Source organism: Caretta caretta, chromosome 13 (assembly GCF_965140235.1).
Source record: "Caretta caretta isolate rCarCar2 chromosome 13, rCarCar1.hap1, whole genome shotgun sequence".
Classification (NCBI taxonomy): Eukaryota; Metazoa; Chordata; order Testudines; family Cheloniidae; genus Caretta; species Caretta caretta.
In genome coordinates, this window is record NC_134218.1 from 11,244,888 (window position 1) to 11,268,644 (window position 23,757).

Here is a 23,757-nt window from a genome sequence, read left to right on the forward strand (position 1 = left end):
TAGTTATGTTACTGTATATTTTATTTACTTAACCAACACAAAAAGTAACTCAAGAGGGACTTATCATTTATATGGATAACAAGAATAGCATTAGCTATTATGGCTAGCTATCAAAAAAACTTGGGAAGGGGATATAAAACCTAGTGTTTCAGTGCTTAAACTATCTCTAACTATATGGGATTAGAAGGAGATCTTCATGCGGGACAAAATTATCCCACATTTGCCTGCGGGGGAGGGAGGCTTCTTGCACTTCTTCCTCAGCATCAGGTACTGGCTTTTGTCAGAGAGAGTATACTGGTCTCGATGGACAACTGGTCTCACCCAGTATGGGAGTTCCTATGTACCTAGTAAAGACGGCTCATTGAATTGCATGATATTCTTGTAAGCATCTACTGTGACATAGGTGAAAAATAATCATCCAAACAAAAAGTATGATTATAACTGAAGAGGAAATTTACTTACTGGTGAGAAATCAAAGTCTATCTGGTTAGCTAAGTTTAAGATATAATCGATTCGAAACTGGTTCTCTGGATTGGCTAGCTCCACTGGTGGTGCCAAATTCCCCATTGCTGTCACTATTGTCTGCAAAGAAAGAGAAAATACCCCATATTTGTTAATGAGATAGTGGTTAAAAACAGCTTTTAGAAGCAAGAAATAATTGTTTGTAGACTTACCTCTATAGCTTCTTTAATATTGTTTTTAATATCCTGAATTTTCATTTTTTTCTCCCTGTAACCAAGGAAACATACGAATTAAATTTATGCACCACAAAAACAGAGGTTTCTGAAGTGGAATGCAAATGAAAAAGTACTTCATTAGAACAAAACATACAAGAAGTGAGATGCCTGCTTACTCCCATTCAGTCACTGAACACACCTGTAGTTAGAGCACCAACTATCTTACCTGTTTAGGAAAACAGATTTTGATTTCAGATACATGTGTTTAATCATAATAAACCCATATAAACTTATTAAAATTGCAGTCTTGGATGGAGAGGAACTCATCTTAGTGCTACTACGGACCTTCTGTAGATCAAGCAGGTTTGGATTCATTTGAGTGCAAAGAATAGAAATACCTGGAGGCTGTTTATAGAAGAGCGGAAAAGAAGAGATAAAAGAGACAAGTTACCAAAAGTCAAAACAACCAAGAAAAAACAAAGCAGACCAGGGTAACACAAAGATTTAAGGGTGAAAAGAAAATCAGAGAGGAAAACGTCTGTAACAGAGAGCTCAGACCAGAAGGAGATATACAATTTAACCACATGAACATGCAAAGTATAGTGTGGATAGGAGGGCTAATCTATTACATAGAATTACCAACATAATACAGGAGACAAGATGGGTGAGGTAATATCTTTTATTGGTCCAGCTTCTGTTGGGGGAAGGGACAAGCTTTCGAGCTTCACAGAGCTCTTCTTCAGGTCCTGAAGACATTGACTCTTAACAAAATTACTCTCAAGGTAAATCCATCAGGTATGTCATGTAATGTATGTCATATGCAAATCTGACCACAAAAGTTATTTAAATATTTAATATTAAATCAAAGAAGATGTATAATCAACATATTAAAAACACCTGATGTAACCATGAATCTTAATGCAGTAAAATGAAACTGGAAGTATAATCAGCAATCAGGAATGCAGAAGAAGAGCTGAAGGAAAAATAATTCTGCTTCAACAATAATACAGGCAGACATAGTTGGCTGGAGATGGGTGGAGAAATCTGTTTATAGAATAAAACATGAATAAAAAGCCTTTGGGGAAGAAGACAAAGTCCAAAGAACACACATACAGTGCACTAGCTGCTTGCCACGTTGCATTTTGTGACTTGCTGCAGGTCTGGAGGTAATTTTTCTACAGCTGCTAGGATCCAATTGTGGTGCAAGCGTTGCACTTATGGACTGAAAGAACACAGCAGCATTAAGGCATCTTGCACTGATGCGCCATGTACCTTGAAACAGACAGGCAGGGTAGTGGAATTCTAGAATCAAATAGATGTGAAGTCTCAGTTGTGGTTGTGTTCCTAGTCTACCTACAGACCACCTGATTCCAAATTTATTGTATTTGGCGACTACCAGTTCTTGCTTCAGGGATCTGACACAGCTGATGGGAACAAAGCAATGAATCAGTAGAGGCCAAAAGCACTGAGCTAAGAAAAATAAGTAAATAAGGGAAGGACAGGCGCCTGCTCTCCCTCTTTTCCTTTTCATTGTCCTCCTTCATTTCTATTCCCGCTGCGCGTGCACGCACACACACTAAAGAGATGACAAGGGATTCCCTCCCTCCCACCGCCCCCCCCCCAACACCAAGCACACTAACATTTTACAAGACATAAAGGTGGGTACAAAAATGCTATGCAGTTAATACAACAATTGCATTAACCGCTGTGACTTCCCACTTCTAAAGGTTAGTGCTCTTACAGAACAGGGTAAACATTAAACAAAACAATGCAATGAAACTGCTAGGGATGAGAGAAGATGGAAGGCAGGAAGCAAATGGGAACTGATTCAAACTTCACAGTGAGAGACTTTCATTTACTCTGGTTTGATTTTGTTCCCTTTATTCAAAGGGGCCCTGAACCTGCAAACACACACACTTCTACTGAAGTCAATGGGACTACTCATCTCCTCAAGTTAGACGTAGGTGTCAGTGTTTCTACAGGACTGGGGTCAAACAAAGAATGGTTATACTTAATTATTTTGCCTTATTTTGGTACGGCACTTAAAAAGGCAAAACAAAAATCTAATAGGTTTTAGTGTTTGTTTGGAGACAAGGTGGATGAGGTAATATCTTCTATTGATCTGAAGAAGAGCTCTATGTAAGCTCTAATGCTTGTATCTCTCACCAACAGAAGTTGGTTCAATAAAAGACATTAGCTTACCCATCTTGTCTCTAATATCCTGGGACCAACAAAGCTACAACAACAATGCATACAATTAATGTACGTATGTTTGTTTTAAAAAAAGTCAATCATAATCTCACTCTTCTCCAAAACAAATGAGGTTTTAATTTAGAAAATTTTCTCAATGTATTTGCTAAGTGTGCATTCATGAAAAATTCCCAAATCACACCACAAAAACTATATATTTAATATTACATTCAGATTTTCAGTCAATCTTTCATATTTACATTCACAGATCCTCAAGCTATCAGTATCACAATAAAGTGATAATGGATTCTGAAGTAGTGTAAAACTCCTACAATTAACAAATTGCTAGGTAATCATCACCATCTTTACTACAGGAATACTTCGACCCCCTATTTGTGTTTTTGTTGCCATGGCCCTGTGGTATGTCCTGTAAACAAAGAATCTTATTACACAGCAATGAATGTATCATCTCATTTTGTGTTTTATAATGTTTACTAAGCATAAATTTTCCATAGCAATGAGGTGCCTCACTCTTCAGGAAACTCAACGTGCTCATCAATAGTTCAGCCAATATCTGATGTACAGTGCAATTGCTTTTAAAAAGTGCTACTTCGTACCAGCTTTTATTCAGGGATTTATAAGGTGTAGTGAATTCATCTCTTCACATAAAAACACTATTTTCACAAATTATACACATATTTTTAGCCTACTGAGTTCTGAAACCACCACCACCACCACCCCCCATTCACCACTGCTAGAATTATTTTTAAAGGAACATTGCCAGGTTAAAAATATTTTCTAATTTAAAACAGCTTTTCCTCTTGTATTAATAATAAGACAGCTCAGATTTTAAAAACTACGAATTTTAAAAATCACCTACATCTCACCATTAATGTTGATCGTTTACTTGTGCACCATATTCAGCTTTAAACTGAAAACATATTAGTTTGTGTGCTAGCCCAATCCCCAAAACTGCAAGGGAATGTTTATATCCCAACCAAATCTTTTCATGGGGACAGATTAGATATAATATCATGGAAACATTCATATTTAATTTACTGACAGCTCTATATGTCTTCTCCACAGCTTGTGGTATACATAGATCCATGCGGGGATTAAAGGCACCTTTTAATACTCAGTTTATAACATGGTTTGGGCCAGTCTGCACAGCCCAGAACAAAGGGTTAAATTCTGTTGCGGTTGTGCAGTTTTAACAGTAGTTATCAAACGCCATTGTTTTGGTTATTTAAAAGGGTGGGGGGAAAGCTGTATCCATTTATCACGAAGGACACTAAAATCTGTTTGAGGAACCATGGAAAATATTACCTTTAATTTCAAAAAGGGAAGAAAGTCAAAACACAAATCACCTTAAAGCTTAAGAGACTCAATCCTTCCTTGAAGTCCATGCCTAGACCCTGATTAGTAAAAGCATCCCTATTCAGTAAAGCACTTCATGTGTAAGTGTTTTTCTGAATCAGTGCCCTAATGATTTTCTATTAAAGAAGAAGACTACTATTTTTTTGTTTTGACTTTATAATGCTTTATCAAATCCTACATAGCCAGCAGGCTACCAAGCAAGTTGACTTTTTGTAGTCTGATTTAATTGCAACTTTTATTGCATTTTAGAACCCAGGAACTATATGAATATCCATCTGTAAACTGGGTATAGGGACCTTTTGAAAAAACTTACAACTTCTACATTAATATTCCAAAAGCTTTATTGGTGGCAGCAAAGACCAGGAAATCAGTTCACTCTTTGTGAACTAATGTACGCTTTGCTAGGAGGAGGGGAAGAAATCAGACTGTTAGCCTGAAGGCATTAAATAAAATGTGCTATGGTAATTATTAAAACATGGTCATATTAATAAAACGTGTGACACGATTGTTCTACTGGTTAAAATAATTGACAGAACAAAGTATTAGTTTCAACCTCTCATTAATCACATGTTCAGTTAGAACTGCTGGCAGGTTAAAAATCATGTACTGTACTCTAAAGGAATGGGTACAGCACTGTCGGTGTTAAGAATACTAACACTACAAAGAAAAAAACAAGTTTAAAATCAGATATTAGAGTGTTTTACTCTTTCTACAAAACAATTACTATTAAATATATTCTATAAAGAGACATGATAAAGAAAAAAAATACTTTTCTCCATATGCTATGGCAGGCCTTCAGTGAGACTGCTGGAAAAACAAAACCCAAATCCCTCAGAAATTCAGAGTAACAAAACTGTTTTAATTATTTTTTCCTTAGAAAGTTAAAAAAAAATCCATTACAATGTGCCACCATCATTTCAAGGTTCACAAAGTACCTAAATTCTTTTTTAAAAGTGATAGAGAAACATCTTCCCAATAAAATGGGGACTGCACAGCAAATTTCACAACCTGATTATAAAAACATTTTTAGTTACCAAATGTGTTATAAAAGATGCAGTGAAGAGGTGATTAGTAGCAGTTTGATGTACTATACCTTGGAGTCAAAGTAAAAGCCTTTGATCAGAGAGTACATAACAAAGAAACACTTCTAATGAAGGTAAAGTGTATTTATGAAAGTGGATTATGATGCTAGTTAATCCAGGCATGAAGACCACCTAAAGCAGGGATATTCCCTGAAAAACATAATACACTTAGGCCTACTGTAATGTGAGTACAATAATTAAACCTCAACATTGCTTATATAAGCTATGCTGACATTCATTTTTAAAGGATGTTTGCTTTTTTTATTGCTGAGCCTGCCTTAAAATCTGCAAGAAATGAATAGAAGTGTCCTAGGCATAATGCGTTTCCTTTGCTTGTGAAATAGTAGTATGCCCTTCAGTTCCATTAATGTATTATTTGACCAACAGCCAACCTGTCCAGAACCCTAAAGGGATTGGTAGGATACCTGATTGGAAACAGAAACTCTTCCCTGTGATCACTGAGTCCAGATTATGTAACTTTTCTCAAACAGAATTAAACACACTTATCCATTATTCTCGGATGCTGCCAATTTACTGTAGCTGTCAGACTGCACTATAATTTACTAAATATTTATATGACTGCTGCAAACAACAATAAACAGCAAAATTCCCTTTAAATCTACATTGCCAAATAGAACAACCAGAGGGATATATACTTTGTTTTAATATACCATATTAATTGACTTCGGCTTCCTCTCAAGGTTGTTAACAACCTGGCTTTTGCCACTTACAACGGTCAATGTCTTAGGCATTATTGCATAAATATCTCAACTTCTGAAACAATGACAAAATTAGCTCACTGTCCTGAATTGCTTACATGATCATTCCACTAACTTGTGGGGGCAAAAAAACTACCAATTTGTACCTGGCAACGCTATGTTTCCAGTTAAACAAACTAGTTGCCAAACAAAAACAGTACATATAACCAGCATAATTTTTATAAAAGTACCCAAAAAAGCAATTTCACTTAGCTCTCTATCACTGAAAAAAAGATATGTACCTGTACTGAACTAACAGAATATCAATTTGTTTTCATATTTTACAAATGAATGGAAAGGCTGAGAATCACTAGCAGTGGAGCACACCCCTCTTGTGTGCTTACAAGAGCTCATCACAATTGGAAAGCAGAAGAATAGCCTCCTGCAGGTAAGGAATAATCCATATCACAGCACTCATTTAAAAATAGTATAATTTTTATATTTAATATTTAAATAAAATATTGTATCAGCAGATGTTCTTTGCATCTGAATTTACTGTAGCTGTACATAGTCATTTTTTCAGCTATACTAATGTGCTAGTGTAAGGGAAATCATGGCTCACCAATCTACTAGAATTCTTTGAGGGGGTCAAAAAGCATGTGGACAAGGGGGATCCAGTGGATATAGTGAATTTAGATTTTCAGAAAGCCTTTGACAAGGTCCTTCACAAAAGGCTCTTATGCAAAGTAAGCAGCCAAGGGATAAGAAGGAAGTTCCTCTCATGGATTGTTAACTGGTTAAAAGATAGGAAACAAAAGTGTAGGAATAAATGGTCAGTTTTCAGAATGGAGAGAGGTAAATAGTGATGTCCCCTCAGGAGTCTGTACTGTTAAACATATTCATAAATGATCTGCAAAAGAGGGGTAAACAGTGAGGTGGCAAAATTTGCAGAAGATACAAAACTACTCAAGATAATTAAGTCCCAGGCAGACTGTGAAGAGCTACAAATGGGTCTCTCAAAACTGAGTGACTGGGCAACAAAATGGCAGATGAAATTCACTGTTGATAAATGCAAAGTAATGCACGTTGGAAAACATAATCCCAACTATACAAGTAAAATGATGGGGTCTAAAATTAGCTGTTACCACTCAAGAAAGAGATCTTGGTGGCATTGTAGAAAGTTCTCTGAAAACATCCACTGAATGTGCTGCGGCAGTCAGAAAAGCTAACAGAACGTTGGGAATCGTTAAGAAAGGGCTAGATAATAAAACAGAAAATATCATATTGCCTCTGTATAAATCCATGGTACGCCCACATCTTGAATACTGCGTGCAGACATGATTGGCCCATCTCAAAAAAGATTTTGGAATTGGAAAAGGTGCAGAAAAGGGCAACAAAAATGATTAGCGGTATGGAACAGGTGAGATTAAAACTGGGACTTTGTAGCTTGGAAAAAAAAATGACTAAGGCAGAATATGATAGAGGTCTATACAATCATGACTGGTGTGGAGAAAGTAAATAAGGAAGTGTTATTTATTCCTTCTCATAACACAAGAACTAGGGGTCACCAAAGGAAATTAATAGGTAACATGTTTAAAATAAACAAAAGGAAGTATTTTTTCCACACAGTGCACAGTCAACCTGTGGAACTCCTTGCCAGAGGATGTTGTGAAGGCCAACACTATAACAGAGTTAAAAAAAAAGAACTAGGTAAGTTCATGGAGGATAGGTCCAACAATGGCTATTAGCCAGGATGGGCAAGGATGGTGTCCCTAGCCTCTGTTTGCCAGAAGCTGGGAATGGGCGATAAGGAATGGATCACTTGATGATTACCTGTTCTGTTAATTCCCTCCGGGGCACTGGCCACTCTCGGAAGACAGGATACTAGACTAGATGAACCTTTGGTCTGACCCAGTATGGCCGTTCTTATGTTCTTGTCAGTATTCACAAAATGTATATTAACATTTATGTAGCCCTCCTATGAAAGTTGATAAAAAGTAAAATATGCACCATTTTTGAGTTTGCCTTAAATATATCCAATATATACCAAATAATACATCCAAGATCTACAGGATTAGGACTATAGGCTATGAAATTCATCAGTATGAAGATAAAGACAACAAAATTAAATTAGGGTACATATTTACAGAAATTTCCTAAATTACTTTGTGATTCAGCAGTAAGCCAAGTTTTGCAGCCTGGCTTTACCAAAATTCTTCTGTTATGCACATTATGATAAGATTCTAAAGTCCAAAGAGCTTTCTGTTTTGAGTCAAAGTACTCTCTTTTATAAACACATGACTGAGACAATGCAATAGGTTAGTTTAGTTTACCAGCAACCCTGTCTATTTGAAATATGTGATGGTCACCAGAGGATGAAAAGGTTGCATATACAAGTACATGAGAAGGAAAGACAACGAGATTGAGAAACAGTGTATAGGAGAGATAAAAGACACTCAATAGAGAAGGGAGAGGTTTAAACAGGAGAGAGGAGATAAAAATAAAGAGTCATGGTCAGAAACAGCACTAAGTTAATGCACACAAGGGAAATTTTAGTTCATGCCAGCATAGTCTACATGGGCCAGTGTGCATGCAACACATTGGTGCACTTTAGAAATAATACCCTTCCACTGTGCACCACTGCTCTGAGGAGACAAGCCCCTAAGTATTATTTTACTAACGACACCATGCTTATGCCTCAAAAGTGTTGTAGACAGCTCACTGATCAGAGCATATCCCTGCTACTACTGGATCAAGAAATGTTGTTCCTTTTCCTATATTATTTCCTACTTCTACTTTCTTCCCTGTCCTACAGAAATTCCCTTCCTCTCAACATTCTGCTCTCAAACTAAGGATTTTGCTTTTCTGTTTTTCATTAGTGATTTTAGATACCAACTATCTGCCCTATAGGGCTAACAAGTTCTGAATTGTTCTTTTGCTGTCTTTTGCTGTCCCATAACAGTGTAAATCGGAACCTGTATTAGCTAGATTGTTCACTTTCTCTGCTCATTTTACTCAATTATAAATAATGTCTATTTCAAAAAGATGTTTGAATAACTTGATAAAAATATACTTAGATTTAACACATAGTTAAAATTGATCATACTACACCAATTTTCAAATGGAGCCAGCTTCAAGTGTCCTGGACTCAGTTGAACACCAAGTCTCACACTTTTTTACAGGCTACTGCTTCCTCTCTTCCTGCCTCTTAAGGCTTGTCTCTATGGTGGGGTAATGCACTTTACACAGGTGTGATTTCTAACGTACACTAATGTGTTGCACATTAACTGGCCCAGGTAAACCCGGGTGGTATGCTTTAACATAATGCTGTTTGAAACATGTAGGGAACCATTAGTGCACATCAGCAGGGTCTACATGGACCACTTAATTGCTAACACATTAGTGCGCTTTAGAAATCACACCTGTGTAGAGTACATTACCCCACCGTGTAGACAAACCCTGGCTCAATTTCCCGATTGTCTTTTCTCAGTTTCTCTGTGTTCTGTCACCCGTCTCTTCTCCAAACACAATACGCAGCAAAAATCCCTCCACCCTCTCAGCCCAACAGCCCAAACTCCTGAGCAGGTTCACAACCCCCTTTTGGGTTAGGTGTTGACAAGTAATGGCGTCTTAATAAATGCACAGCATGAAAAACTCTTTGGTAAGCGATTCTCCAGCTAGAACTTGTCTGTATGGGGATGTTACCTCAGATTACTTTGTTCATTTTAAGTAAACTATCTCGAAATGAAGTGCAGCAAATTAACTATATCGAAATGAAGTACATCCAATACTGATTTATTATGCCAGTTTAAAAAGGTACTTTTATTGTTAAACATTAGGTCCATACAATTCTGTGCTCATTTAAATTAACCTTGTAGCATTCTGGGAAGATATCCCATGGTGCAGCATTCTACTGTTCAGCAATTTCTCGCAGTGCACTGTATGGGGTGCCTACCAGAAGTGACAGGAATTCTGGGAGTTGGAGTCAAACTAACAAACTCCTAAGATTACTCTCCACATCCCATAAATCATCTGTAGTTTGACAGTGCCATTTGTGAACAGCTGTCAGGTAGCATGGACACCACACTGCCAAGTGCAACAACCATGACAGTCACTAATAAGAACAGGATGATGCACGCGTATTGGCAGTCACGCAGCTGGATGGATTTGGCTTGGAGTCTTCCGATGCCGCAATGATATGGCTACAGGTGGAGGAGAAGCAGTTAGATGAAACTGAGCAGTTACTTCTGCCAGGGCATTTATCTGGCGCAGCTTTAGTTGGTGGAGCACCGCTTATGGGCTCAGGCAGTCAGCGCTGACCAGTGAGACAGGACACTGCTGCAGAACAACTAGCAATGGCACATAATACTACGACTAGCAATGGCACATAATACTTACTAGTAGAGCTCCCCATCTGCAGCATTTTCAGGCTGGCTACCAGCAGAGCTGTCCTCCACAGCTGTTTCAGTCTGCTTGTCTGCATGGGATTCATGTAATCTCTGAATCTGTTGTGCAGTATATTTCTTGGCTGCCCAGGAAAAAATTTCCTGTGGTTGGACCCCATGGTATAAGTAGGGTCATGGTTGCCTTCTGTGGAGTCTTGGGTGCTTGGCATGCTGTCTTGGTACTTGTGGTGTTGTCTGGGATGCTTTCTGGATAACTATCCATCATATCATTCTTGGGTGCCGTGGTGACATTGCTTGCAAAAATGCACTCCCAAGTGCCAGCATTTAAATGGAGAAGTGACAATCAGTCATGACCCTGGAGCAGTGGAGGGCACACAAGTACAAAGACTGGCCAATCAAGCTGTGAAGCAATGCAGTATGGGATAGCAGTTGCGAGGACTACCAGCAGTGGAGTACTTAGGAATGGGTCCACACAAACCTTAAAGTGAACAGACTCACTGCGAAGCTAAATTATTCCTGTCTGGAGGAGGATTATTTACTCTAGCCTAAAACGCCAAATAATTTGCTTTAAACAATGCGTGTGTGTGTGGGTGCAGGGTACTGTCAGGTAAAAAACCCTAAAATTACTCCAATGTAACATCCCTCTGTCCCACATGCCACTTGTGCTAACACCACCACTATTTTCAGGGCAAGTTGTTATGATTTTCAATGTCTCAATTTCTTAATGGATTATAATCTTCATTACCTTAAATACTTCCTAAATATAGCCTTACAACACGCTAGAGAGTAGATTTTGAAAGTTCTTGCCTGTCAAACTGATAGGTGACAAAATACAATTTTATCTTCTGATTTTAAAAAGAAATGTCTTAGTTGGCCCACTGAAAATATACAGATTTCAGAAGGGTAATTTTCAACTGACATTAACCTAGAAATAGGAAAAAACAGGAGGTAGATAAGTAAGTACAATTTATGACTATACCAAAACCTGGGCAAATTCTCCAAAACAAGTTTTCACAAATATTCACTTACATTTTTCCACATGAATTAGCTATGGTCACTCTCGCTCCCTTTTTGTCCCCATCTTTATATGCAAAAAGGGTGCTAGATGTCTAAACACTAAGATGGGTAAACTTGAGTGCCTGGTATTCAATGAAGATATTGATATAACATCACAGAAACTTGGTGGAACAATGATAATCAATGGGACAAAGTAATACCAGGATACAAAATCTACAGGAATGACAGAGTAGATCATGTTGGTGGGGAAGTGGCACTGTATGTAAAAGAAAGCAGAGTCAAACATAGAAATAGTCTTAAATGACTCAAACTGTACCACAGAATCTGTATGGATAGAAATTTCATGCTTGAATAATCAGAGTATAGCAGTAGGAATATACTACTGACCACCTGACCAGGATGGTAATGGTGACTGTGAAACGCTCAGGGAGATTAGAGAAGACAAAAACAGAAAACTCAATAATAATGGGGGACTTAAACAATTTTCATATTGACTGGGTTCGTGTCACTTCAGGATGGGATGCAGAGATAATTTCTAGACACTATTAATGACTGCTTCTTGGAGCAGCTAGTCCTGGGACCCAAAAGGGGAGAGAAAATTCTTGATTTAGTCCTAAGTGGAGCCCAGGATCTGGCCCAAGAGGTGAATATAGTTGAACTCCTTGGCAATAGCAACCATAATGTAATTAAATTTAACATCCTTGCAGGAGGGAAAATACCAAAGCCACTTACCACAGTAGCATTTCACTTCAAAAAGGGGAAGTGCACAAAAATGAGGAAGCTAGTTAACTGGAAATTTAAAGGAACCATCACAAGAGTGAAATGCCTGCAAGTTGCATGGAAATTTTTTAAACACACCATACATAATACAGGCTCAAATTAAAGGTATACCCCAAATTAAACATAAAACAGCAAGAGTACTCAAAAGATGCCACCATGGCTAAACAGAGTAAGAGAGGCAGTTAGAGGCAAAAAGGCATCCCTCAGAAATTGGAAGTAAAATCCTACTGAGAAAAACAGAAAGGAGCATAAACCCTGGCACGTCAAGTGTGAAAGTATAATTAGGCAGGCCAAAAAATAATTTGAAGAGCAACTAGCAAAAGACGCAAAAACAAACTGCAAATAAATTTTAAGTACATCAGAAACAGGATGTCTGACAAATAACCGACATGGGCACTGGATGATTGAGGTGCTAAAGGAGCACTCAAGGAAGACAAGCCCATTGCGGAGAAGCTAAGTGAATTATTTGTATTGGTCTTATTGCAGAGGATGTGAGGGAGATTCCCAAACCTGGGCCATTCTTTTTAGGTCACAAATCTGAGGAACTGTCCCAGACTGAGGTGACAATAGAGGATGTTTTGGAAGAAATTGATAAATTAAAGAGTAGTAAGTTATAAGGACCAGATGGCATTCAACCAAGAGTTCTGAAGGAACTCAAATATGAAACTGAAGAATTTCTAATTGTGGTATGAAACCTCTTGCTTAAATCAGCCTCTGTCCAGATGACTGGAGGATAGCTAATGTAACACTGATTTTAAAAAAGGCTCCATAGGTGATCCTGGCAATTACAAGGCAGTAAAACTCAGTTCAGTACCAGGAAAATTGGTTGAAACTATAGTAAAGAACAGAATTATCAGACATATAGCTGAACACAGTTCGTTGGGGAAGAGTTAACACGGCTTTTGTAAAGGGAAATCATGCCTCACTAATTAACCAGAATTCTTTAATGGGGTCAACAAATGTGGACAAGATGATCCAGTGGACATAGTGTACCTGGACCTTCAGAAACCTTTTGACAAGGTCCCTCACCAAAGGCTCTTAAGCAATGTAAGCAGTCATGGAATAAGAGGAAAGATCCTCTCATGGATCAGTAACTAGTCAAAAGGTAGGAAACAAAGGGTAGGAATAAGTTATCAATTTTCCGAATGGAAGGAGGTAAATAGCAGGGTCCCCCAAGGATCTGTAATGAGACCTATGCTGTTTAACATATTTGTCAATGATTTGTAAAAAGAGGTAAACAGTGAGGTGGCAGAGTTTGAAGATGATACAAAATTACTCAAGATAGTTAAGTGCAAAGCAAACTGCTAAGATTTACAAAGGAATCTCACAAAACTGCAAAATGGCAGATGAAATTCAGTGCTGATAAATGCGGAGTAATGCACATTGGCAAACATAATCCCAACTATACATACAAAATGATGGGGTCTAAAGTAGCTGTTGCTACTCAAGAAAGATCTTGGCATCATTGTGGATAGCTCTCTGAAAATATCTGCTCAATGTACAGCAGCAGTCAAAAAAGCTAACAGAATGTTAGGAAACATTAGAACAGGGATAGATAAGAAGACATTAAATGTCATAATGCCACTATATAAATCCATAGTATGCCCACATCTTGAATACGGTGTGCAATTCCAGTTGCCCTATCTCAAAAAAGATACATTAGAATTGCAAAAAGTACAGACAAGGGCAACAAAAACGATTAGGAGTATGGAACCACTTCCACGGGAGAAGAGATTAAAAAGGCTGGGAAAAAAGATGATTAAGGGGCGAATGTGACAGAGGGAATAGTGTAGAGAAAGGGAATAAGGACGTTTTATTTACTCCTTCACATAACACAAGAACCAGGGATCACCTAATGAAATTAACAGGCAGCAGGTTTAAAACAAACAAAAGCAAGTACTTCTTCACACAACGCACAGTGTACCTGTGGATCTCATTGCCAGGGGATGTGATGAAGGCCAAAAGTATAACTGGGTTAAAAGAAAAAAAATAGATAAATTCATTGAGGATTAGGTCCATCAGCGGCTTTTAGCCAAGATGTTCAGGGACACCATCATTCTCTGGGTGTACCTAAGCCTCTGACTGTCAGATGCTGGGACTGGATGACAGGGGATGACTCACTTGGTAACTGCCCTGTTCTGTTCATTCCCTCTGAAGCATCTGGCCCTGACCACTGTTGGACGACAGGATACAGAGCTAGATTGACCACTGGTCTGACCAAGGACGGTCATTCTTAAGTTCTTAAGGGGTATTTTTCAATTGAGTTCACGAGATCAACTTAGTTTAACATGAGCAAAAAGCCCCATTGAGATGCCTACAGTGCCTAAGGGACAACACAGCCACCTCATGTAGCTTCAGACGTGTTAGCTGACATCTTAATGAAGCTTTTAACTGCTTTAAGCTAACTCCATTGAGCTAAACACACCCTCTTTTTGCCCATCAAGACATACCCTTTGTGTTGCTTCCTCCAAATATTTAAGTGGTTGAGGTTTACTGACATGAACGTTTGTGGAAAATGAATTTAAAAGTTGCATGCACAAAATATTCATGGAAATTCATACATAAGAATAACTGGACAAGAAAAGTTCTTTCAAACACATCCTATCAGGGAGCAGGGAGACCATACCATGTAACTGATCTAATTAACCACAGCTAGCCAAACCAGCTCAGTTGTTTGCAGAAAGCTATACGCTATTAATTCACAGAGGATTTTTTAAAAAGTGGAGAAATCACCATCTGTCTTTATATACTCTGTAAACAAAGAAAGATGCTAAATCCAAATAAATTCATCATGAATTATTCACTCAATTCCAGTTATAGACTTCAGTCTGAAGGGCAGTTGTGTTTTCTTCAAAAGGAAGATATAACCAAGACGCTCCACCCTATGGATTCTGTGGTATGTTTCTAGAAGTCCCCTGCATTCTGCTGGAGATTCTGCAGCAGCTTCAGATCCAATTTTTAAAAATTGGAAGTTTTTATTGAGCATGAAAATTAATAGAACAATTATTATATCACCTCTGCTATTTAATTTGATCTTAAAGTCCGTTTATTTTTCATGAACCCATTTTTAAAAAAATTTCCATGTGCTACAGAATTTAGTGTTCACTTCTGTAATGCAGTTATATTTTAGTCATCAGGGAGAAGCAGTTGCATAGGGGATGTGAACTTTTGGCACCTTGAAAGGTGTGGGAGGCAGTTTTAGAGGTGGGGATAAGTACGTTAGCTGGAATTAAAATGATCAGCAGTGAAATAGTTCATGTCAATTAAAATTGCATAGTTATATTTCAAAGTTAACACTCCATTGAGATGAATGGAACATTTCCTATTTCTCAAAGCTGTTTTAGGCTGTCTGCACACTCAAGCAAGCATCACTGCTTTCTTTACCACCATGCACCTAGAAACTTGATTTTGGAGCACAATTCTGAATCAAGGCAGGATTCTGCAGTAAATTCCAGAGATACATAATTGCAGAGAGCAACGAACCCTAAGTACAACTCTTACAAAGATTTTTTTTTTTTAAATGCAAAAATGCCTGAATTAGAGCCCTGTGCAGGACTAGCGTAAAGTCCTGCAGTGAGACTGGGATCCTGCAAGTCCCTCAGGACCCACAGCCATAATAGTGGGAGTAGGATTAAATAGCCTGAGCCCTATTTACACAAATGCTTACAACCCCAGTAGTAATGGGGCAGTTGAAAATTAGTACCAGTTATCTTAGTGTTTTGAAAGCCGAGATTCATAGCCATTCTTATTAACGTACTATGCCATATATGTAGCTGTCAGTATCTTAAAAATAAATTAATGTCTAGTTATGATTTACATGGACACGATTAAAAAGCTGGATATCGTTAAAAAGCTATGTTCATTAAAATTATAGATAAGGCTCTGTTATTGTTTCAATGAAAACAAAAACAAACCAACCCGTTTACGTGGAATTACTACTCAACAATACAAATTCATTCTGTGCAAAATCTTGGCAGGTAGGGTTATAGTTTAAAAACTGTGCATGTGCATTTGTGCACCCACTTAGTATATGCAGTTATTGTGACTGCACATGCAAATCATGTTTCCAGCATGCACAAATGAGGTAATTAACATTCAAAATAGGCATGTAAATGAGCTGTGCTGAAAATCTGGCCAATAAATTTCAAGTCCAATACATAGAATTCCAAATAATTTTATAAGAAATAAATCCATAATGTGGGCACGATGCTGACAACTTTGGCAGATATCCAGTGAAACCCTTTAGCACACATTTAACTTTAAGCCCACGAGTAATTCCACTGACTCTAATAGGACTATTCATGCTTAAACCTGGATGGTATTGGGGCCACAGCACTCTGTACCTTGCAGGATCAGTCCTTATTATATGAGCTATGTTAGATGGGAAAATAAAAGAATTATCACAAAGTTAGCTATTGAATATGAATGTTATTCTCCATCAGAAAGCAAAACTTAACTGCAAGTCAAGCACATCTCTCTTTGTGTAAACATGGAGATATGGGCTATTCTACAGACTGGGAATATAACCCAAGAATTTAGTCATAAAACTTAATATAAAAACTCTGACAAGGAGGAGGTTCTCATATCTTTGTTTACCTTTGCTTTTTCTTTTACAGCCCAGTATTATTCCCACATTTTGCTAATTAGGCTATCTACACAAAACCGGATACGTTCGCTGGAGAGAAGTAATCTTTGACAAATTAAGCTTATTCCTCTAAATAAAATAGTAGCAAATAAAATAAAAAAAAGTTTGCTATACAATAAACTCTCAGACAGTCCTTGCTTATATATAGATATCAAGGTAATATGTCAAAATGAGGCAAAAAAAAAAAAAAGAGGTGACTTTAGGAATATTTTCAACAGTTCAACTCTGATCTGCTGTTGCCTCAGGTATTTAGCATACCCATGTTATACAAACTCCTAAATATATAAACACAATATGTGAGGAAAGTCATATTTGAGTAAAGGACCAGATGTGTTTGTATTTTTAATTTAACAATTATTTTGATCAATTCAACACTAAACATGTATTACCAAGAACATACCGCATTGAGATTTTCTAGTTTGAAAATTCTATAAAACATCAAAGAATAGGCTGTTTTGTTGGTCTCTGATCAGCATTCTCTAGAATGCTGTAAATTTCTGTTATCCAAAGGAAGGTGGTGAGATTTTTACCATATTATAGAAACAGACTTTCTAAAAACATAAATAAAAGAAAATGGGACATAATGTTATCCTACTTCCGTACATGACGACAAAACAATTGTTTTTGTGTCGGCCCTAGATTATATCTTCTGAAACTTCCTCAGCAATGGAATGGTACACTTTTTAAAAAGAACTTAGAATTCAGAGACAATTTCCTCAAAGTAACATTTAAAAACAGACTGTTTAGAATCTAAACTATTGATAGAGTCCCTGTAATTCTGGGCAGGATTTTCCATTCATTAAAATAGTGTAGCACTCAATTTACTCTTTATTACAATACCACTGTTTTTCCAATTTAGAGGTGTTTCTTTTTTAAACCATTCATTTATTTAGGAAGTTGTAACCTTGTTAAAAGTCCTTGCCATGTAGCTATGAAAGACAATTAATAATCATTACAATGGTGAGCTTTTCTTCAAAGAAACATGATCTACATGCTACTGAAAGTGAAGCCGCCTACCCTCTTCCTCCCTATCCCTTCCTAAGCCCCAACGCTAGTTGTGTAAGCAGTGAAGAAATCTGAACTGAACAAACAGTTGCTGAGTTATCTTGTGATTAGTGTGTTTCTGTAATTAATGATCCTACCCCTACCCTATTCTCCTACATCATCTCAGGTAATCTACACTTGGAGCTAGGGCTGTGACTCCCAGTTCATACAGATATACTTACGTTAGCGCTCACCAAGCTAGCATGCTAAAAATAGTAGAGTAGCTGCAGCAGCACAGGAAGCCGTGAGCAGAGGCATGGGCTAGCCACCCTGAGTACAAACCTGCCTGGACCCTATGTGTATGTCTACACTGCCATCAGACACCCATGGCTGGCCCGTGCCAGCTGACTTGGGCTCACAGGGCTATTTAATTGTGGTATATATGTTTGGGCTTGGGCTGGAGCTCTGGGACCCTCCGGCCTTGCAGCCCAAGTTAGCCGGCACAGGCCGGCTGCGGGGTTTTTATTGCAGTGTAGACATACCCTGTGGGTACATATTTGGGGCAGTGAGCCCATGATGCCACTTGTCAGTTTCTGTGCTCCTGCAGCTACGCTACTATTTTTAGCATGCTAGCTCAATGAGAGCTATTGCAAGTATCTGTCTATTCAAGCCGGGAATCACAGCAATAGCCACTTACTATAGAACCATTACCACAGTATCTGAATACCTCACTACTCCCCTGTGAGGTAGGGAAGTTCTATTATCCCCAGATGAGGAACTTAGGGACTGACAGATTAAGTAACTTGCCCAAGGTCTCACGGGAAGTCTGTGGCAGAGCAAGGTTTTGACAGCAGATCTCTCAAGTCTCAGGTTAGTGTCCGAGCCAGTGGGCCATCCCTCCTTTCTTTCTAGTGAAGGTGCAGACATCTGTTTCTTGCAACTTTCAGTTTCCACTGATTAGTCTAGATATTTTTGTTCTAGATTTAAACACCCACACAATTTGGAAGAGTTTGAAACATAATCCTAAATGGAGTTCAAACCCATCTCTTGTTTATTCAGTGGGATATGACCAAGTTCTTGTATAGTCCTGACCACTCAAAATTCCTTGCCACTTACAAATCTTTCATTACTATACAAAAGTGAGCAAGTAACCCCCTTTCCAATTTAGGGGGGAAAAAAACTTGTGTTCTAGCAATTCTGGATGGAGAATCCTGGAATTAAGTGCATCACTTGGGAAACATCTACATTATGAGCTAGAGATGTGATTCCCAACTCATATACACATACTCACAGAGGCAAGATGAGAGCTAGCAGGAGTATAAACAGCAGTGTAGCCACAGTAGTATGGGCTGCAGCATCATGGCTTAGGTGAGCCAAGTACAAGCTCACCTGAGACCCATGGGTACACACTCAGGATGGCTAAACAGTTTTCAAAAAGGAGCCTAATGCATCCGATAAAGCGAGCTGTAGCTCACGAAAGCTTATGCTCAAATAAATGTGTTAATCTCTCGGGTGCCACAAGTACTCCTTTTCTTTTTGCGAATACAGACTAACATGGCTGCTCCTGTGAAACCTATTCCCTACTGAAATTCACTGGGAATTGAGCACTTAACTTCCTCAGAGTCTTCTGATAATCCTAGCCTTATACATTAGGAGTTGCTCACACTGGTCCAAAGGGTGCTTCACAGATAAAAATTGTGGGCACATTTCCTTATTATGTTCAATCTCCATATCTTTATATAGCATGGGTTTGTCGCTGTCAAGCTGATGCAATTTCTTGCTTACTTCTGTGCAATAAAGAGCAACTACATCATGACATGATCAATGATACAGGAGAATTAAAAAAACAACACCCAACAAATAGATGGTCACCTAGTCCCATTAAATAGCCTTTGCAATCCGAAATCAAAACTTTTGCAGAGAGATGTAGGTCTAAATATGCAGATTCTACTGCTGTTAAGAAACACTCCTCTTCTTGCACAACTGGTGAAGCCATTGTTGATACTACATTTTCACTGAGATGAGGCAGTTGGATAAGAGGCCACAAAAACACGGCAGCCATGAGCTATGCTCAGAGTGCATTTCTTGCTAGGGGAGGAGTTCTGATACTTGTGAATGGTTCTTAAATAAGCTACCATGCTGGATTACTGCTGTGGGGGAGGGATCAAGGATTGAACAAGACTCATGGAAGGTGGACTCAAGCTGCCATGCAAATCAGGCATGAACAGGCCACTCATTATGCTTTAGAAACTAAAATTTCCTTTAGAGAAATGATATCTACAACGACAGTTAGATGGCACAAGCCAACTCTCTTAAGAGAGAAGCATCAAAATGTTTCTACTGTTGGGCAAAATTCATCCCCATGCACGTGGCAATCACAAGGGCTACTCGAGTTTCAATTAAGCCTTATTTTGAGTTCCTGAGTTGTGGTGGCCCTCTGTACAACGGTAAGTTTCATCCATTAGACAATTCTTGTCCCTGTTTAAACATCTTGAAGATCTAAGTACAATAAAGTTGGTTCAGTTACAGACAATGGCCACTAGTATAGTCAAGATGAAACATGCCATATCCTACGTAAGAAAAGGGAAGAAATAATTGCACTTAAAAGTGTTTAGTAGCAAGTGCATGAGCAAGCACAGTGTTCAAATGTGTTCTAGAAGAGTCAAGGGAAATTTGTAATTATTAACATGAAACCTATACAATTGAGACGGTATATTTTTTTCCTGGTACAGGATGCAAGTCATCTTTAAAATCTCAATTCTGATTTTTTTTTTTAAAATCTACTACTGTTACAAGTAACACTTAAAAAGAAAAGGAGTACTTGTGGCACCTTAGAGACTAACCAATTTATTTGAGCATAAGCTTTCGTGAGCTACAGCTCACTTCATCGGATGCATACAGTATGCGACAGTATGCATCCGATGAAGTGAGCTGTAGCTCACGAAAGCTTATGCTCAAATAAATTGGTTAGTCTCTAAGGTGCCACAAGTACTCCTTTTCTTTTTGTGAATACAAATTAACATGGCTGTTACTCTGAAAAGTAACACTTAAGTTTAATAAAACCCAAAGAGATTAGTGGGGAAAATTCTCTAGTTTTTTAGATTGGTTCTTTTATATATTTGACTGCACTTTTTAAAGAGTCAGTTTCATTCTTTTCTCTGAATAGTCAGTTTCTCCTGTTTTGTGTGAGAAGAGAAATATTTTTTTAAAAAAAGGAAAATGTGATAGTAAAAGCATATAAAAGGGGAGGAGGATTCTGGAACTGGGATAGTAAACCCCAAACAAGGTTTAACTCTATATTTGTAACTGATTAGATTTTAAGTTGATGCTGTTCCATTGATACATCCCATGTTAAAAAAAAAAATCAACTAAACTTATGCATACACAAGTCTCTGAAGAGGAATTCAGAAGGGACAGACAAGACAGCACACTGGGAAACCAATACATTTGCTAATGGATCTGCGGCCAGCTCTAAAACTTGAGAAATGAAGTGGCAGAAGAGATACGGTTAAAATAGGGCATTCTATTGGAGAAATATACATAAAAACAGAAATCTCCACTTTTGAGAAATATGTAATATGTACAAGCAATATTTTTCAATTCAAAAGCACAAATTATTTGTAAGAAATAATTAACATACTTTCTTCTGATGTTCAGTAAACCTTTATCATACTAAATAAAGATATCCTGACAGTGGAGTGGCTCTATAAACTAATCCTACAGTCTGCAGAGCTCAGGTTCTCTAATGTGTAAACTGTCTAGCTAGGATTAGGATTGCCAGGTGTCTGGTTTTCAACCGGAATGCCCGGTCGAAAAGGGACCCTGGCAACTCTGGTCAGCACTGCTGACCAGGCTGTTAAGAGTCCAGTCGGCGGTGCTGCGGGTCTAAGGCAGGCTTGTCCCTACCTGTCCTGGCACTGCACTGCGCCCTGGAAGCGGCAAGCAGGTCCCGCTCCGAGGCAGGGGGACCCCAGGGCTCTGTGTGCTGCCCCTGCCCCGAGCACCAAACTTCACACTCCCACTGGAATCACAGCCAATGGGAGCTGGGGGTGCGGTGCCTAGGGGCAAGAGCAACGCAAGGAGCCTCATGGCCTCCCTGCCTAGGAGCTGGGCTGTTTGGCCACTTCTGGGGATCAGTGCTAAGCCAGGACAGGTAGGGAGCCTGCTTCAGCCCCGCTGCATCGATGACCGGGAGCTGCCTGAGGTAAGCCCGTGTCCCAACCCCCTACCTCATCCCTGAACCCCCCCCCAACCCGGAACCCCCTCCTGTACCCCATCCCCAGACCTACCCTAGAGCCCTCACCCCCCACCGGCACCCTCCCCCACCCCAGATCCCCTCCAGATCCGCCCTCCAAACGCCTCGATCCCAGCCCAGAGCATCCTCCTGCACCCCAAACACTCCATCCCCAGACCCACTCTAGAGCCCGCACTCCCATCCGGAGCCCTCACCCCTCCACAACACAACCTCCTGCCCCAGCCCAGAGCCACCCCGCCCCCGTACTCCGAACCCCTCAACCACAGCACGGAGCACCAGCCTGCATCCCAAATCCCTCATCCCATGCCCCATGCTGGAGTCCTCACCTCCCCCTGCATCCCAACCTTCTATCCCAGCCCAGAGCCCCCTCCTTCACCCTGAACCCCTCATTTTTGACCCCACCCCATCCCAGAGCCTGCACCCTCTCCCACACCCCAACCTCCTGCCTCAGCCGAGAGCCCCCTCCCACACTCTGAACCCCTCAGCTCCACCCTCCAGCCCGGAGGCCCCTCCTGAACCCCAAACCCCTCATCCCTGGCCCCACAGCAGAGCCCGCACCCCCAGCTGGAGACCTTGCCTCCTCCCGCATCCTAACCCCCTGCCTCAGCCCAGAGCCTCCTCCTGCACCCTGAATTCCTCTTTTCTGGCTCCACCCTGGAGCCTGCATCCCCAGCCTGAGCCCACACCCCCTCCCACACCACAATCCCGAGCCAGCCCAGTGAAAATGAGCTGGGTGTGGAGAGCGAGCAACAGAGAGAGGGAGATGGAATGAGCAGGGGCGGGGCCTTGGAGAAGGAATGGGGCAAGGGTGTTTGGTTTTGTGCAAGTAGAAAGTTAGCAACCCTAGCTAGGATTCACTTCTCATGCAACAAGTGAACAGATCAACCCCTTATACTGTTATTGTTTGCCCTTGTCTGGTGAGCTGGATTTTTACTGTTTTTTAGGAAGGCTGCTCAGAAACGATATCACAAGATCAGTTAATTATAATGACTTCTCTGTGTCCAGGCTTTAAACCATACATATTTACTTGGGATACTTGTTTGAATACGTAATATAGCCTCAACATAAAAGAAAAAGACAGCCATTTTATCTATGAAGTCCACAATTCAATTAAGCAGGAAGAACTCAGAAACTACAGCAATAGATACTAGTACAAGCAAACCCAGAAGACTGGTAATGTCCTCTAGCCACCTTTCGCTTTGGCTGCTCCTGTTACAGTTCCTTTTTGGCAATATTTTCAGCACCGGTCCAACTATTCCACAACAGGAGGTGGCAAGCCTGACAACGTGAACACCAGATTTCAGAGGGGAAATACACAAGTATTAGCCAGTAAGCCAGAAACCTCACAAAAATGGTTTATTGAAATGGACGTTGTCCCTGGGTATTCTAGAACAGTAGTTCTTAAATCTCTGAGTAGCATAGCAGATTTTCAGAAATTAGCAAAGTGCACAGCCAAGAATTAGAGCCCTTGAACCAGTGGGCCACAACAAGGAGCAGAACAGTTGTCATAAGAATAGCATGCCCCCCTGAAGTAAGTTCTTTAGGGGGGCCCCAGTTGAGGGAGTCTCTTCCCCAAGCAATATGCTGATATCCAAATTAAAATGAAGAAAAAAAATGTAATCCTAGTCATTGTTCAAATGGATGTC

At 39.5% G+C, this 23,757-nt stretch overlaps 1 protein-coding gene across 4 annotated transcripts in view; it reads right to left on the reverse strand.

The window, feature by feature from the left end:
- The window catches only part of GNAS (GNAS complex locus), a 256,365-nt gene that overhangs the window by 96,056 nt on the left and 136,552 nt on the right, over positions 1-23,757 (reverse strand). For all 4 annotated transcript variants that reach the window (XM_048819684.2, XM_048819685.2, XM_048819686.2 and 1 more), the window contains exons 3-4: positions 675-729; positions 463-582 (exon numbers count right to left, since the gene is read on the reverse strand). In XM_048819684.2, the coding sequence (XP_048675641.1) occupies positions 463-582; positions 675-729 (175 nt within the window). The remainder of the gene's footprint in view (positions 1-462; positions 583-674; positions 730-23,757) is intronic.